This window comes from Suillus discolor (assembly GCF_016758755.1).
Source record: "Suillus discolor strain FC423 chromosome Unknown F5147scaffold_220, whole genome shotgun sequence".
NCBI classification, from domain to species: domain Eukaryota; kingdom Fungi; phylum Basidiomycota; class Agaricomycetes; order Boletales; family Suillaceae; genus Suillus; species Suillus discolor.
Genome location: NW_024541467.1, coordinates 12,765 through 28,776, shown reverse-complemented (window position 1 = coordinate 28,776; position 16,012 = coordinate 12,765). Strand labels below are relative to the sequence as shown.

The 16,012-nt window shown below is 46.2% G+C and overlaps 4 protein-coding genes across 4 annotated transcripts; 2 read left to right on the top strand and 2 right to left on the bottom strand.

Moving 5' to 3' along the window:
* Positions 1–250: 250 nt before the first annotated feature.
* Positions 251–733, bottom strand: F5147DRAFT_659851 (uncharacterized protein; the record flags this gene model as incomplete). The annotated part of the gene is made up of 3 exons (XM_041434635.1): positions 251–305; positions 335–514; positions 576–733. 3 exons carry the CDS (start codon positions 731–733, stop codon positions 251–253), a joined length of 393 nt encoding a protein of 130 aa, XP_041284496.1.
* A 4,893-nt stretch (positions 734–5,626) lies between these two features.
* On the top strand, positions 5,627–9,611 carry F5147DRAFT_659850 (uncharacterized protein; the record flags this gene model as incomplete). The annotated part of the gene is made up of 18 exons (XM_041434634.1): positions 5,627–5,689; positions 5,745–5,753; positions 5,806–5,886; positions 5,940–6,056; positions 6,107–6,190; positions 6,243–6,864; positions 6,918–6,979; positions 7,025–7,177; positions 7,235–7,426; positions 7,487–7,656; positions 7,708–7,932; positions 8,158–8,216; positions 8,401–8,466; positions 8,641–8,804; positions 8,950–9,098; positions 9,366–9,404; positions 9,451–9,548; positions 9,604–9,611. The coding sequence occupies 18 exons, from the start codon at positions 5,627–5,629 to the stop codon at positions 9,609–9,611; spliced, it is 2,361 nt and encodes a 786-aa protein (XP_041284495.1).
* A 1,153-nt stretch (positions 9,612–10,764) lies between these two features.
* On the bottom strand, positions 10,765–11,835 carry F5147DRAFT_659849 (uncharacterized protein; the record flags this gene model as incomplete). Its single annotated transcript, XM_041434633.1, has 4 exons — positions 10,765–11,330; positions 11,405–11,615; positions 11,660–11,716; positions 11,770–11,835. 4 exons carry the CDS (start codon positions 11,833–11,835, stop codon positions 10,765–10,767), a joined length of 900 nt encoding a protein of 299 aa, XP_041284494.1.
* A 320-nt stretch (positions 11,836–12,155) lies between these two features.
* On the top strand, positions 12,156–13,826 carry F5147DRAFT_748807 (Sec63 Brl domain-containing protein; the record flags this gene model as incomplete). Its single annotated transcript, XM_041440112.1, has 11 exons — positions 12,156–12,287; positions 12,316–12,544; positions 12,584–12,669; positions 12,701–12,898; positions 12,925–12,951; positions 12,982–13,109; positions 13,139–13,201; positions 13,251–13,560; positions 13,620–13,647; positions 13,677–13,742; positions 13,792–13,826. 11 exons carry the CDS (start codon positions 12,156–12,158, stop codon positions 13,824–13,826), a joined length of 1,302 nt encoding a protein of 433 aa, XP_041284493.1.
* Positions 13,827–16,012: the final 2,186 nt, after the last annotated feature.

The following is a 16,012-nucleotide window of genomic DNA, read 5'->3' as shown; positions in this document are numbered from 1 at the left end:
TTTTGCATTGGCTAAACAAAATTTGGAACTCCCTGCTGGTAATACCATTTCCAACACAGGAATTGAGTCTGTTCAGTAATTCACTTTGTTCCTTGTAGGTCCACTCTAGCTGAATAGGCAAGACTCGCTGTTCTTCATCATCCATAATTTCAGACCCAGTACTGCAGCAAGGAAGGACGAGCGCTCATACCTCTTCGAGGATACTGGAAGGTGGATATAGTCGGCAGCCTGAAGTACGTGTTGATTTTTACTAGGCGAATGTTGACTCTTCAGTTGTGATCCTCTTGAATGTGAAGAATGCTAACCTCGATAACCACATTCATCAGATGCGCACCTTGCAGTCCAATCAAACTGCTCAGTGTCCTCATTCCACCACGAGTACACCGCACACTCTATGTACACACTCCTGCCACTACCATCAGCGCATAGACAGCATGGGTATTTCAATTTATATTCTTCGCGGTGGATCTCTAGGTTGAATGGCAAAATCTTCTTTCCATCACCGTCAATAGGCCTGTGTTTTTGTGGAGCAGCATCATAACTCAAAATTTGCATAGAATATGGGTATGTCTCACCACCACCATTCGACCATGGATTTTGAGGCGCTGTCATAGTGTAGGAGGGCAAAGCGGCAGGTCATAGCCTCTGCAATCAATTTAGCTAACCTCCAAGTGGTTTCGTGATAGTCAGGTGGGGCAGTGATGGTAGATGAAGGTGAAGATGGGGCTTCCATTGTATGGTCCGGTGGAGCAAATACGCGGTATCTACTCTGCTCTTATCAGACTGCGACATGTAGTAATATTATGATCTGCCCAGCTTATCTTGTCACCATGAAATGTCCCCACCTTTAGCCTGCTGCCAGAGGTTTTGGCCTGTGGGAATCTAGACTATGATGTGATCGCCATCGGGGCTGGCCATCACTAGTGCCCTCTATATTATGTTATGCTATCAAAGTCATCAGTCTTTCCACCTGTCCTTCAACATTGGACTCAACCGCATTCTTACACCTTCAGTTTCCCCTCATGGATTGTGCAGGTTCATTGCCGACTCCAACCCCTTTCAGATGCACCTGTACTCGTGAGTTCACGCAGGAGAGTGCCTATACAAAGCATCAAGGCTCTTGCACTAAGGGCAAGAAACGATTGTTCTCCGCTTTATCCAAAGCGAAGCATCTTCTAGGCTCTGCGAAATGGTCACGAGTTAACCACAACCTCGGTAGACAGATTCCTGGCCCTGGCACGGTGCCGTCGAGCGTGCAGGCCCACCTTCCAAAGGGCTCTTTCCCATCTGCTGACCTGCTGCAAGAAAATGCACACACATTATCATCAAACACCAATCTTGGTGCCTCACCTATTGAGATAGACACGGAACAAGGCTTGTCACTGGCGCAGCGGAGGAGTCGACACATCGACGTCTCATTGCCACTCCGTTATAGGCAATACGAGGATGTGCTTCCACAAGCTCCCCCAAGCCTTCCCTCCGGATATACTGCTCTAGCACCAGAGCCTGACGCACCAGCCAATCCAACGGACGCATCTACCAGTGCTTGTGCATCTACCAGTGCTTGTGCATCTTCGCAAGTTCCCCCTTTCCATACTGCTAGAAATGTATTCGGGCTGATACGCCAGTTCTTTTCATCCACCCCCCCCTTCTCACGATCCAGAAGAAGCTGTAACACTCCAAGATATTAGTTCCGTCCCGACTATAGCCTCAACTGAGCCAGATGCCCTCGCAGAGCCTAACGACATTTCGTTTTCCCCTTACCCCAATTGATCCTCCTTTGAGCTGGGCCATTGGTACTGGCATGGAGGCACACAGAAGTCCCGGCAGAGTTTCAAGGAACATATTGATATCGTCGGCGATCCGGATTTTGATCCTGATGACGTCCAGAGTACGCCATGGAGCAGAATTGACTCACAGCTAGGTGCAAGTGTTTACGATGGCGAGGAGGAGGAATGGGAGGATGAGGATGCCGGTTAGCACAAAACGCAAGTCAGCATCGAAGTACCTTTTTCCCGAACTCCAGCTCAGCCAGGCCCTCGACCTTACATCGCAGCTGAACTTTACCATCGATCTCTCACCTCCATCATCCGAGAAAAGCTTGCAAATGCTCAGGATGATGAGCTTTTCCATTATGAACCCTACCAACTGCGATGGAGTGCTCCCCATCTTCCCCACAAAGTCGACATTCAAGGCGAACTTTACACCTCACCAGCCTTTATGGACACCCACCATGATCTCCTTGAGTCTCCTGGAGAGCCGGGGTGTGATTTACCCCACGTAGTCGTCGCATTGATGTTTTGGTCAGATGCCACGCAACTGACAGCATTTGGTAACACGAAGCTGTGGCCAGTGTATATGTATTTTGGAAATGAATCCAAATACTGCCGCTGTCGGCCATCCTGCCATTTGGGGAACCATATTGCATATTTTCAAAAGGTACGATGTCCTCCTGAATTAATTTCCTTCTCGTGGAAGCTCACACCTTGGCAGCTTCCGGACACATTTAAAGATTTTGTGGGGACTTATACCAATGGCAAGGGGATTGGCCGTGAATGTACAATGCATTGCCAGCATGAACTGTTTCAAGCTCAATGGAATATCTTACTCAATGAAGAGTTTTTGGAGGTGTATGAGCATGGGATGGTAATTCTCTGCTGTGACGGAATCAAACGCAGGTTTTACCCGTGAGTCTTTACCTACTCTGTGGATTACCCTGAAAAGTGAGTCATGATCATTATCCATAAGACATCTAAGCAGACCAAACCAGGGTCCTTGTTGCAACCATTCGGCAGCTAGGAGGCTGTCCTTGCCCGCGTTGTCTCATACCAACTGCATGGCTTCAAAATCTGGGGATGAGCCGTGATCGGCAACAACGTTTAACACTGGTGCGGTCCAACATCTCGAGGAGTCAGCCCATTGCTACTGCACGCAACCTTATTTATGAGAAAAATTACGGTGTTGACAGTACGGCAGTCGAGGCGCTTCTCAAACCTGATTCCTGGGTGCCGAATTCAGTGAGCATAGTCGTCAGTCTCTTTCATTGCCTGAACTAATATGTGATAAGAATGTGCTGTCCGACAATCTTAGTGCATTCGGATTCAATGTGTTTGCAGCACTTGTCGTCGATCTCCTACATGAGTTTGAGCTTGGGATATGGCGCATGCTTCTAATTCATCTACTGAGAATTCTGACTGCATTGAACAAGGACTTGGTGCACGAACTTGATAGGAGGTGCCGAATGTGTTTTGATGACGCCTGGGTTACTCATGTCCATCTTTGACAGGTACAGGCAGGTTCCCCCGTTTGGTCCTGCAACCATTAGGCGGTTCTCTGCCAACACCTCTGAAATGTCGAACATGGCAGCAGCATGCAACTTTGAGGATCTTTTACAGGTACGCCTTAAAGACAATTCTCATGTGTCCGTGGACTGACTTTGTACAAGTGTTCTATTCCAGTCTTCGAAGGTCTCCTCCCTGAGGCCCACAACAAAATTCTTCTTGATCTCCTTTTCACTATGGCGCATTGGCATGGTCTCGCTAAACTGTGTATGCATTCTGACTTTACCTTAGAGATTCTCGACCAGCAAACCACTGACCTCGGTGAGAAATTCCGTCACTTCAAGTCAAAGGTATGCACTGCATACCACACACAAGAACTTGACCACGAGGTCAATGCGAGGTCTCGTCAGCAGGCAAAGGACGTCACTAGACGCATGGAGGACAGCATAGCGAATGGCGTTGGGCAAGGGACTGCGGCTCAAAAGAGGGCGGGGGGTAATGCTAAAGGGAAACATAAGCCAAATTTGGAATGGTCGCAGGATCCACGTTCACCAAGGCAATCGAGGAGGAAGAAGTTGCTAAATTTTCGGACGTACAAATTTCATGCGCTAGGCGATTATGTTGCTTCCATTCGTCAATTTGGTACAACAGACTCGTATAGTACAGAGCCAGTAAGTTATGATTTGCTCCCTGTCTGCTCCCCTGCTCAGTTGCTATTAGGGAGAGCTAGAGCACCGAACGCCAAAAGGCAGATATCGCCAAACTGATCACAGAAACTTCATACACCAGCTAACTCAAATAGAATGCCGTCAAATTCGCTTACGGCATATCAAACAATGGCAAACAACACGGACCCCTCACACGCAGGCTGACGAAACTGTGATCGACCCTCAGCTACACCATCATATTGGACTAAGTGAGAAGAATTTCGACGAGTTGGGAAATTATCTCCGCAGTCATGCAGGGGATCCTGCCATGAAGGTAACTTTCGGGGGCTTAATCATTGTCGTTCTAACATATGACTCAGGACTTCCTTCCACGATTGAAAGATCATATCCTGGACCGCATGGGGACTCTTGAATCTGTGGAAAACTCTGCCCATCCCGACCAGGAACACAGTTCAATTCTCTTCAAGCACAACAGGATCTACCACCACAACCTCGTCAGGTTTAATTATACAATGTACGACATTCAAAGGGCTCAAGACGTGATAAACCCCAGGACCCCCCATTGTAACATCATGCTGCTACAGCATGATGATGGGGCCCATGACAAATATCGTTATGCGAGGGTTCTCGGTATCCACCATATCAATGCTGTGCACTCAAGTAACGTGTATGAGTCCTGCCGAATAAACTTTCTATTCATCCGGTGGTATGAACTTATACAAAACCATTCATGGGAAACACATGCTTTGGGACGAGTTCACTTCCTACCTTTGACAAATCCAAACACTTTTGGCTTTGTGGATCCAGGAGCGGTTCTGAGGGCCTGCCATATAATTCCGGTTTTTTCGTGAGGCCGGCGCAATTTGAACTGTGGGGTTTCTCCCCTTTCTGGAGATAAACATGACTGGCTAGAATACTACGTTAACAGGTGAGCAATCCTATCCATACGGGTCATATCTATATCATCATCATAACTCTACCAGCTTCGCTGATCGTGACACACTCATGAGGTTCCATTATGGCCTCAGGGTAGGCCATGTATACTCACATAGGGTAGGGATCTTAGACGGCCATAGCTTGGCACGGCAACCTGCCTCTCAGACAACTCCCTATATGGAAGATGAAGATTTTGAAGGCGAAGAAAACTTCACGGAAATAGCCCATCCAAGCGACGACGAACAGGATGAGCACGACGAAGAGGGTCATGACATTGGCATCAAGGAATTGAATTTCTTTGAACAAGGAAGAAACACAAGCACGGAGTCCCTCGCGGAGGCACTAGACGATATGTTCATGAGCCATGCTTTTGATTATGAAAATTGATATTGTATTACAGCAATAGAATCCTAGTAATTCTTTGGGCACAACTCCATGGTTTAGAATGTCTAATACATAATATGGCCGGAAATTATTGATGGCCATCGATTGAATCAAGATCGCCAGCAATTATTGATGGCCATCAGTCAGGGATCAGCAGCCAGCACAAATGGCCACCAACTAGCGATAATGAGAAGTAATGTCCGCCAGATCAGTAGCAAGTGGTTGTATCATCTCTGACGTTTGACGTTTGCTAATGTCTGGCAGGCTTTGCTACTTTATAACCAGCCTTTATTAATATTGTTTGTTGCCATCAATTCCCTCCCTACCTACCCCATCCTGGTACTCGCAGGCCAATCAATGTCTCCAGTATGGTTATACGTACCCGCTGTGGGTGAAATTCTTCAGCTTGTTCAGCTTGCTGTAAGTACAAGACTTTGTACAGTGGATCCGCTGATGTGACGACCTTCTCCTCTAGCATGAGGAGGTTTGTCACCGTCCGTCAACCATGGTTTTGTTTTACCTTTTTTTTCCCTCAGCATCCGTTTGTCTCCATTACTACAGGATCGTATGTTGTCGTAGGGTACCTCGCTAATAACAACCAAGTATCACCTATCTACGTGAGTTTTCCTTCTTGAATGCAAAGATTTAATCTCACTGTATTTATTTGTAGTGCGAAAGATCCTTCCAGGAGGCCCAGCCTTGGACTGGTCGGCTTACGCAACTTGGGTGGCTGATTGCCCCTGGCGAGAGGGATACTACCCACCTTCATGAGTTATTCACAGCGACAGTGAGCTGTTTGCCGTATCAAATATTCCGTCTTTGAAACAATAGATCTAGCTAACTGGCGGCGCTTATATCAGTGCGATAACCCCTACATGCTGTAGGGCTAACGCCAGAGGTATCCCAATGCCTACTTGGCTCGTGAGTGTTGTGCTCAAGTCCTCGTGCACGTCCTTCACTGATACATTTATAGCTCCAAGAGCTGTTGAACGCTTCAGTTCAATTCTCTTATGCTCCGTTTCCGGATGGGTATCCACCTCCCATTGTCACCCCAGTACAACAACTCATGTACGAGGCGCCATCTCCCGCCAATTCAAGTGCTTTCGATAACACGCTCGAAGATGTCCTCCTGGCTCCTGCTTCTTTTGACCTCACACCCACGGAGTTTCAAGAGCTCGATTGTGGCTATAACTACTGGAAATTGTCCACCGTTACCTCTCTCAGCGGTATCGACGATACAGCTCTGCCCTTTTTGGATAAAGTGAATGGATTAGACGAAGTAGATGGGGTTCTCACCAAGGAGCCAGCCCTCGAGGTTTTTCATCCTGACTTGCAATGGAGAAAGTCTAAGGGTGGTGTGTGGGACACCTTGAACAGAAAGCAACGAGAGAGCCTCACCCGCTCAATGAAGAAGACATTTTGGTGGCGGGTCATGATGCTCACTAGGGCCCTGTTTGTTGGAGGTCTGTGGGTAGGAGAGCACCAAAACCCATTTACGATTCGTCAGGTGGAAGTACGACACCGGGTGACCAATAGCTTTCTCACCGCACTTAACCTAACCTACACGACTTACGAGGATATGCTGGAGCAACCAGGTCAGTGCCTTGCATCCTAGATGCTACCTGACACTATTTTACGGTTTCATCAGTGATCATCACATTTACCAACGGAGTAACTGTTTCTGCTGGATGGCTGGAGTTCCGTAGGAATGTACGCCCTCTCTTTCCTTCACTTTCCCCTTACTGATGCGAGCAGCTGGCCAAGGCATTTGACGAATCAAAGGGGGAACTAAGGAAGGTTATCAAAGGTGCAATGTCACCATACACCAACTTTTGTGCCTCTTTCAATACAGTAGAGATGAGGATCAATTACCTCATGGATCTTTTCAACTTGAACAACATCAACGACGTACAGGACTTGAAACCGCAGTTGAGGCACTAGCTCAATTTTTTTTTCATTTTTCAGGTGCGCCAGGCGATTTCCGAGCTCATTGGAGAACATGTTTTTTCAGAGCTCCTTTGGGTGTCACTCTTTCACCCAACCAGCAAGTTGGCGGATGGAAAACGCAGTGCGAGGCTAGCAGATTTCTTTCCCGAAGAAATCTTTTCAGATTTCAACTGTCTGGCCCAGAAACCGGTGGGCAATTTGATGACATTGGTAAGTTTGTATTCCCTTCGCGTTTTCTCCTCGAAAACTGATGCTACATTGGTATTTCAGCTCTACCAGTCGATGGTCCTCACCTTGAAAGAAAGATCCGCACTTGTGGGCGACTGTCATGGACCAGAAGAAATGAACGAGATCATCATGTCAGCCATAAACGATATGTACGCCTATCCAGACAGGTTTCCGATATTCACGGGAAGAGTGAAAGCTCTCCCTTTCATAAAGTGCGTGTTTAGTGTGGCTGTTTCAGTATATTGATCATGCTCTACATTTAGGGGGAGCAATGTCCTGCCTATCGCTCCCAAGACAGGTCTTCCAAGAACCACGACAGAGGAGACAGGGGAAAGATTGAGGAATATGACAGACATCTTGCCCATTGAAACCCAGCCAATCGGTGATTTGTGCATTGTCATTCCAAACAGTAGGGGCTTTGGTTCCACCAAGTCTCTGAGACTTGTCTCGGATGTACCCGCTTCATACTTCTCGACTCTCCCAGTCGCGTAGTCACAGTATTGCTAATCGGATGTTCACTGGTCCCCTTCTCGGTTCTTAAATTTGTACTACAAATACCATGAGTCTTACCGTCACCAATCTCTATGAATGTTTGGCAGCCGAGAGATCTCTGAGTAAAGCTTCAATGACTGTGTAAAGTTGGACATGGAAGTTCGGAATGCAGGAACGAGTACATGAATCCCCCAGCTATAACTTATGTGATCACCGATTAGGGGTACCGAAGGTTACCGGAATACCCATCGATCGGAAGAATCCGGAATTGTTCGAATGAGTCAGTCAAGCTCAAGTTGGAGCAAAACCTTGGATATCATCTTCTTTTGGTTCATCTTATATAAAACCCAAGGAACAAATTTGCTATCTTCTTGCTCATTAGTTGTGTGTTCAGCAGCACTACATACTTTGTAAGCAGTCTTTTGCATTCTGTCATAATCTGGTGCTTACTGATTCAAGTTCAGTTTGGGATGGTGTTATAGTTCGACTGATGCGCAAGGTCTCAGCCTTCCACATAACACACAATCAATGTAAGTTCCAAGTAGAGTCTTAAATGCTCACCAAAATAACTGACTACCAAGGGTCCTCATCTGAAGGAGCTTTAGCATTCCCCCATACCCTTTGGAATGGGGTGGCAATTCTATAGTTTTCCAGAAGAAAACTTCACGGCTGAGTACTTTGTTCTCCTGTGGAGTTGTGTCCAGTGTGTTTACTCTCACGTTCAAGGGAACAGCAGGAGCATTGTGTTTTCCAAGAGTCACTCAAGTTTGTAGCAGACCTGGAGAAGCTCTTCATGCAGGGTGGAGATAATGAGGTTGATGCCGTTGCAGAGCTGGCAAGTACCATCACGCTCTCCTACCTCTTTAAAGTTAACTATTTACATCAGCTCATCGTCATTTTACTCATGAACCAGTCATGCATAATTGAGATCTTGGATGTGTATACATCCTACTTGTTCTTCCAAGTGCAAATCATTTTTTCCTCACTCAATTTTATCTTGTGACCGTTCACAGAATAACATCCTACACATGAAAGCTGCCAATCTTCTCATCGACAACAGTGGCTTGCTCCCGATAGCAGCTTTTAGAATTTTCAGTCTAGCGCACGGGTATGATTTGAACGTCATCTATGCAGTCATGGATCAGCGTGGGAAAGACAAAAAGTAAGGATTCTTTTATTTTATTTTATATCTGATTTTATTCGGTTTTATTGGACCTTTTATTTTTTTGATCTACCTGATTTGTGCGTATTGCCTACAATGATGCTAACTTCTTAATCGCAGTATTTGCAGCAGGGGCTGCTGCTTCTCTCTGAGTCACAAGCCTTGACAGCACACTCATCAGGTTGACTTCATAGGACTCACCCGCAAGGCACCAAACCAACATCAATGAACTGTTGTCCTGTCCATTGTCCCCTTCTTCTTGGACAGTGATGGATCTTCTATTCACGCTAAGTGGAGGCTGATCAAGTAAGTATCGCTACTAGCCACAGACTGGCATTGAGCGTCGCCCCAGAGAAGCTTGTCATCCAAATATTGTGCCTTACGTTGGCCTGTCGCGTGCTGCGCTTCTAGATGGACAAATATCCATAATGTCAGGGTACATTGAGAATGGTGCGTCTGGTTTGAGAACTTCATTTCATGCTTCTCTTGATGCTATTCATTCAAGAAATCTGAGAATGTACATATTCGACATATTCAATAAGACGAAACCTTTTCTGTCTCCAGCTTTCTTTTGCCACAGATGAAATGTGTGCTCTTGCATACCTGAGGTATGTTACAATTTGTGCACTATTCACGCACTAGTTTGACAAACTTGAAGGAGAGTATTGGTGAATGTTCTAATCCCTCAGATGAAGAGCGGATTCGTCAAAATTGAGTGCAATGCCGTACAGCGGTACCAAACCCTAGCTCGCAGTAATCCTCTGTACATTCGAGCAGGTGCTGTTAACGCATGCATTGTAACACATCTTGAATCACTGCCTGCTTGTGGTTCTCCAAAAATTTTAATCTTATCACTCACATACAGCTCCGTAACTTCCGATTCGCAGGAAGCCACGAATGCACCATTTTCCAGGCATATGGCTTCAACCTCGTCTCGCTCACAAACTCATTCGTTGGATTCTTTGGATGGTTGGTCAGCAGAGGAAGCTACGCCGGCACGTGATGTTTTCTGTGTCCATTTTGAAGTCACTGTCCATGGACTAGGAGTCTTAGTCGTCTGGGTGTCTCAGATGTATGTCAGGGCGATCGAGACACGTGTACTTCTGAGGGATAGCAGATAATGATGCCCTTCGTTGTGCAAATGGTGTGGGGCATACTGTAGTAGCATGCCTACCAATCCCATCGGCACGTGCTTAACAAGGACAGGAGAAAAGGCAGTGTCGTGGATCTCGCTCATCACTGATGAGGATGGGGATGGCAGTGGTAAGGAGAATATGACCTCATTTAGATTCCTTGCATTGGGCGAGACTCCGCGCAGTGGACGTTCTGCTCCTATATTGCCATGGATGTTGGGTCGAGAGATTTCAACATAAGTGCTGGGCAAGCACTATCTCCTCGTTGCCTGCATTGCGCAGTGCTCACAACTCTCACACCTCGGAGCTTTCAAATTTTTTTATTCCGGCCCTCCACCTTACGAAGTGGCTTGAGGCATCAATGACCTAGAAATATCAAAGCGCTCAGCGCTGAGCTCGCCCAGGCCAGAGATTGCTCAAGGATACGTGAGGTAGTGGTCGACCAGCGGGAATATTATCTTGCTCGTGCGGTAGTGGGTAGAGCTGTGTGAGAACTTCTAGGAGACATTTGATTCATGGGTCCAATGCACCATCTACCCTGCACCCCATGTGATGCTGTCCGTCTCCTTCTCCTCATAAGCAAATTTCATACCCTCCAAAACTCTCCCTCTCAATAACTTCTTCACCGGCCAGCAAAATTTCACATAGGCTGTGTCTAGAGTGTCGACCATCAGCTCTGCCACAGAAGATATGACCACGGAGGTTGTTAGTCCATTACGTGTGTGTCGTTTGGGATGAACTGCTGAAGGATCTCTTGTGGTTTGAACCTTCTGTTTCCCCAATCTTTGTGCTCGCAGTCGGGCTGAAGGGTTAGGCAAGCGAAAACAGCTGTGGCCGTTCTTGTGCCCGATTTGTACATCTTTGTACGATCCTCCGACAAATTCAACGCCTGGACAAGCTGATCCTGCTGCAGGTATTCCGCGTCCAAGGACGACAAGAACCTGAAATCCCAAGCGATGTTGAAGCATCGAACGCAAACCCTGCTTCAAATGTGCCATCTCGCCTTGATCTGTTTGCTGCACTACCAGCCTCTTCAGAAACTGCACAGTCCCGCTCACGGTCTCACCGATAGCAAGGTGGGCGCCTGTGGCGAACTCAACTTTGCGGTCATCCGTGATATGGTACAAGGTATGTTATTACAAGATTGACGGCCTCTCTCCATGCAATCCTAACTTCCAATCCCCAACAGCTTCTTCACTTCAGTGAGCTCCCGCCACGCGTTTTCCAGGTATCTCATTGTCTCCTGCAACTCTTCTTCCCTCCTCAACGCCATCAGCATTACCCAGCACTTGTCCTCGATGGTTATCGGAAAGGGAGCAGGCGGTGCAGGAGTATGACTTTGGATTCGGTATTGGGCCGTTTCAACTGCGTTGTTCCACACTCCCTGCAACCGTTTAGTTTCATCAATGTAATGTACCTATAACATACCACCACTGAACCGCTGACAATCAGCGGGCCTGGGACATCTGGTTGGAACGCGGGCACCTGATTATAGTATAGTTAATTAACATGTACAACTCGAGGATACAATAACTTACGAGTGAGTTGAGTGAGTCATTATTGTTGATCTGAGCGTTGTTGATCTGAGCATTGGCAGATTCCATGATGTAGTAGGCAAAGTAGATGGCAGAGTACTGATTGATAGCGCACGCTAGTGAGTAAATGTCACACATCCATCCATAACAGGCAGTAGGATTGTGTCGGAATTTTCAATTTTCAATCTTCAATTTGGCCATCTACGCTCACACCAGTCTGACGTACGTTATGTTATACTTTTCATCTTTCAAGCACTAAGTTGACCTTGCAGACCAACGTTACAATCCTTAATGAGTTGTCAAAATATCACGACGAGGCTACAGGCAAAATTGCTCTCGACGATTTCAAATTTTTTTATATTGCGCCCATGAAGGCTCTTGTTCAATAAATGGTTGGAAACTTCAACGCGCGGCTGAACATTTTCGGAATCAAGGTTAGCGAACTCACAGGAGACACTCAAATGACAAAACAGCAGATCTTGGAGACCCAGATTATTGTTATCACACCCGAGAAGTGGGATGTCATCACGCCAAGAGCACCGACACGAGTTATACAAATCTCATTCGGTCATGATTATTGATGAAATTCACCTGCTGCACGATGAGCGTGGACCCGTGCTTGAGAGCGTCGTGGCACGTACAATACGGAGGATGGAGCAAACAGGAGAGTACGTTCGCCCAGTTGGTCTCTCAGCTACACTTCCAAACTACCAAGATGTTGCAACCCTCCTCCACATGGATGAATTGAAAGGTCTATTCTATTTTGATGCCTCATACCGTCTATGTGCGCTTTGGTAGCAATTCATTGGTGTCACAGAGAAGAAGGTTATCAAACGTTTCCAGGTCGTGAATGAGGTTTGCTACAAGAAGGTACTTGACCAAGCGGGCAGAAATCAGACCCTTGTCTTCATGCACTCTCGCAAGGAGACCCAAGTCCGCCAAGTTTCGTTTTGACTCAGCGACGCATGAGATCCTCACGGAGGAAGCAGGCAACATCAAAGATAGCAATCTGCACAACCTCTTGCCGTTTGGGTTCGCTATTCACCACGCCAGTATGACTAGAGAAGACAGGGAGCTTTTCGCAGATGGTGCAGTCCAGGTTCTTGTCTGCACAGCAACACTCGCATGGGGTGTGTGCCGGGAGTCAAGGGCACGCAGATCTATAACCTGGAGAAAGGCCGCTGGGTTGAGCTCTCTTCCCAGGATGTGTTGCAGATGCTTGCTCGTGCTGGTCGTCCGCAATATGATATGCATGGCGAGGGCATCATCATCACGAACCATGCTGAGCTGCAGTACTACCTCAGCTTGCTGAACCAGCAACTGCCAATTGAGTCTTTGTTTGTGTCAAAGCTTGTGGACAACTTGAACGCAGAGATTTTCTTGGAACAGTTTGCAACCGTAATGAGGCCGTCCAGTGGTTGGGGTACACTTATCTGTAGGCTCACTTGTTCTCAAAGCGGCAAAAGTGCTGACATTTCCCACAGTTATGTCCGCATGCTGAAGTCCCTAGGACTGTATAGTGTTGGCGTGGATTACCAGGAGGACGACAATGGTCTTATCCAGAACCATTCTGACATTGCCCATTCTGCCGCCGTTCTGCTGGAGAAATGTCATCTCATCAAGTATGAACGTGCATCTGGTCGTTTCCAGAGCACCGAGCTTGGTCATATTGCATCTCACTACTATGTTACATACAATTCAATGGCTATGTACAACCGGCATCTTAGGCCAACCATGTCGACACTGGAACTCTTCCGGGTGTTTGCGCTCTCGAATGAGTTCAAACTTCTGCCGGTATGTCACATATTTTCTGTTTGTAATACAAGTCTCGACATTCATATTCATTTTTGTAGGTGCATCAAGAGGAGAAGCTTGAGCTTGGTAAATTGTGCCTATTCCTGTGATGGAAGGCATCGATGAACCTGCAGCGATCAACGTCCTCCTGCAAGCATATATATCGCAACTCAGACTTCACGGTTGGTAACGATTCAGCCGTCTACCATATTGTGCTGATGGGATGATTAGGCTTTGCTCTTGTGGCTGATATGGTCTTTGTTTAGTGATCTGCTAGCCGGTATGTGTTGTTTTAAGTCAGTTTACCCAAGCTCACACATGTTACAGTATTCTTTGTGCTATGTTTGAGATTTGCCTGAAGCAAGGGTGGGCAGTGCCAGCGCGTGCATGTCTTGACTTATGTAAGATGGTTGAGCGACGAATGTTGGTAGTTTTTAATAAGGTCGTTGATCATCAACTGATTGTTTGGTTTTCAGGTGGGGCTCCATGACACCGCTTTGCCAATTCAAGTTCCACAGGAGGTCATCCGAAAAGCAGAAGGCAAACAATTCGTAAGTTTAAGTGAGGCACGTGCTAAGATAAGGTTCATTAGCCATGGTATCGCTACTTGATCTAGACCCTCCTGAAATTGGCAAGCTTATCGGCCTTCCAAACGCCGGGAGGCTTGTGCATTGCTTGGTGCACAGCTTCCCCGAGCAGCAGCTGCAAGCGCAAGTGCAGCCTATCACCTGCTCTCTTCTTCATATCAACTTGTCTATTGTTCCTGACTCCCGATGGGATGAGAAGACCTACAGAACAGCTGAAATGTTCCTCATCATAGTTGAAGATGTCGATGGAGAGATTGTTCTTTTTCACGACTCATTCGTATCTAGGACCTGCTGCGTCGCTGTGCAGACAGAGGTTAAGACTCGCATCGTCGCCTGTGGTGTCTCGTCATATAATCGTAGTGATGATAATTTGGTCTGATTCTGTCAATGTTGTCTACAAAATTTTAAGCATGTTCTCCCCAATTTCCTGGTGTGCTGCCAATATACACTTGAGTTATAATGACCATGGCACTATGGGTAACGGATGATCATTTAGTAAAAAACTCCCAGCAGTTGACAAGGCATTACCTGGATGGTGACCTGGACATATCACAACTTCCAGTAATGACTATTTTGTGTCAATATTACAAGAATTTTGCATCTTTTGATTGCCAACTAGGTAACATTGCAAACAACCATCACAACACGAATTTAATGCAGCAGGTGACCATTTTATGGAGTGATGCCGAACTTCTCTCAATAATTTATCTACAAAGTATCATATTTGCAAGACACATCTATATTAGAGTTTTCTTACAATCACTTGTCATCCAGTGCCATTGTGGTGGTGCTTATATAATACTATGTATTTGGATATAATATGTCGATATTTGATTTGATTTTGCCAGAAATATCAATTAAAATCATCTCATGGCCGATTTCCTGATGACAGCCTGAGCACATACTAGTAGTCACATCTAGTACTCAACTAGTACGCATTGGTTATACTAGTCAAGCTTACCGTGACTATGAGCATTCATTGGAGATCCGATATAGTACTGACTTGATGCGATCTGACAGGTCATGGCCATCGAGTAGTATGGTTGTTCAAGTTGTACTGCAATCACCGTCAAGCTGTCATTACCAGTCAATGCATGTGAGCATACTATTGAATATGTATGTCCTAAACCATTGAAGATCACACAGTAGTACTAGTATGCTGATAAGATTTGACAGGTCTCACTGTCGTTCAAGGACCATACTAATCGCCATCAAGCCATAATAGGTTCTGGCCCTGCCATTTGTATGGCCAAGTAATAGACTAATAGTATTTATTGCTTTGTAAGTTCAAGTTTTATATTACTTCACCTCAACCATCGTCCAAGTCGCCCTTCATCAATCGCAGATATAGAATGATCCCTTCTCGCTATGCTACTTTTGAGGCAAGGTTTCATGCTATACGCGAGGAAAACAGGAGATATTATGCTAGGTGAGTTCTCAAAGAATTGTTCCTAGTATTTCTAGTCGATAATTGTCTTGGTTTCAATACTATCAGGCACAGGGAAGCTATCAATACTCAGAGGCATCAGCCTTGTACAACGAAGAACAGACGCCGAAGGATCAAGGAACGTGACAATTCACCAATGAGCGACCTCCCGCTCATCACACGAGTCGCAAAACTTTTTGAGCCGCACGACTCTGACGAAGATAAAGAGACAGATGAAGTAGATGAGCCGTAAGTGTTTTCCACTTGTATTCTTCACTCTTACAAAAATATTCTCAGCCAAACACTTGGGGAATGTATCGCCATCTTGAAGGAAACGAAAGACACATTTGTCTCGCTCATCAAATCACCTACCGAGTTCGTACAAGGCACGTTGAAGAAGTTTCTCGACACTGTACCTGATGCTGCTGCAGATACACGT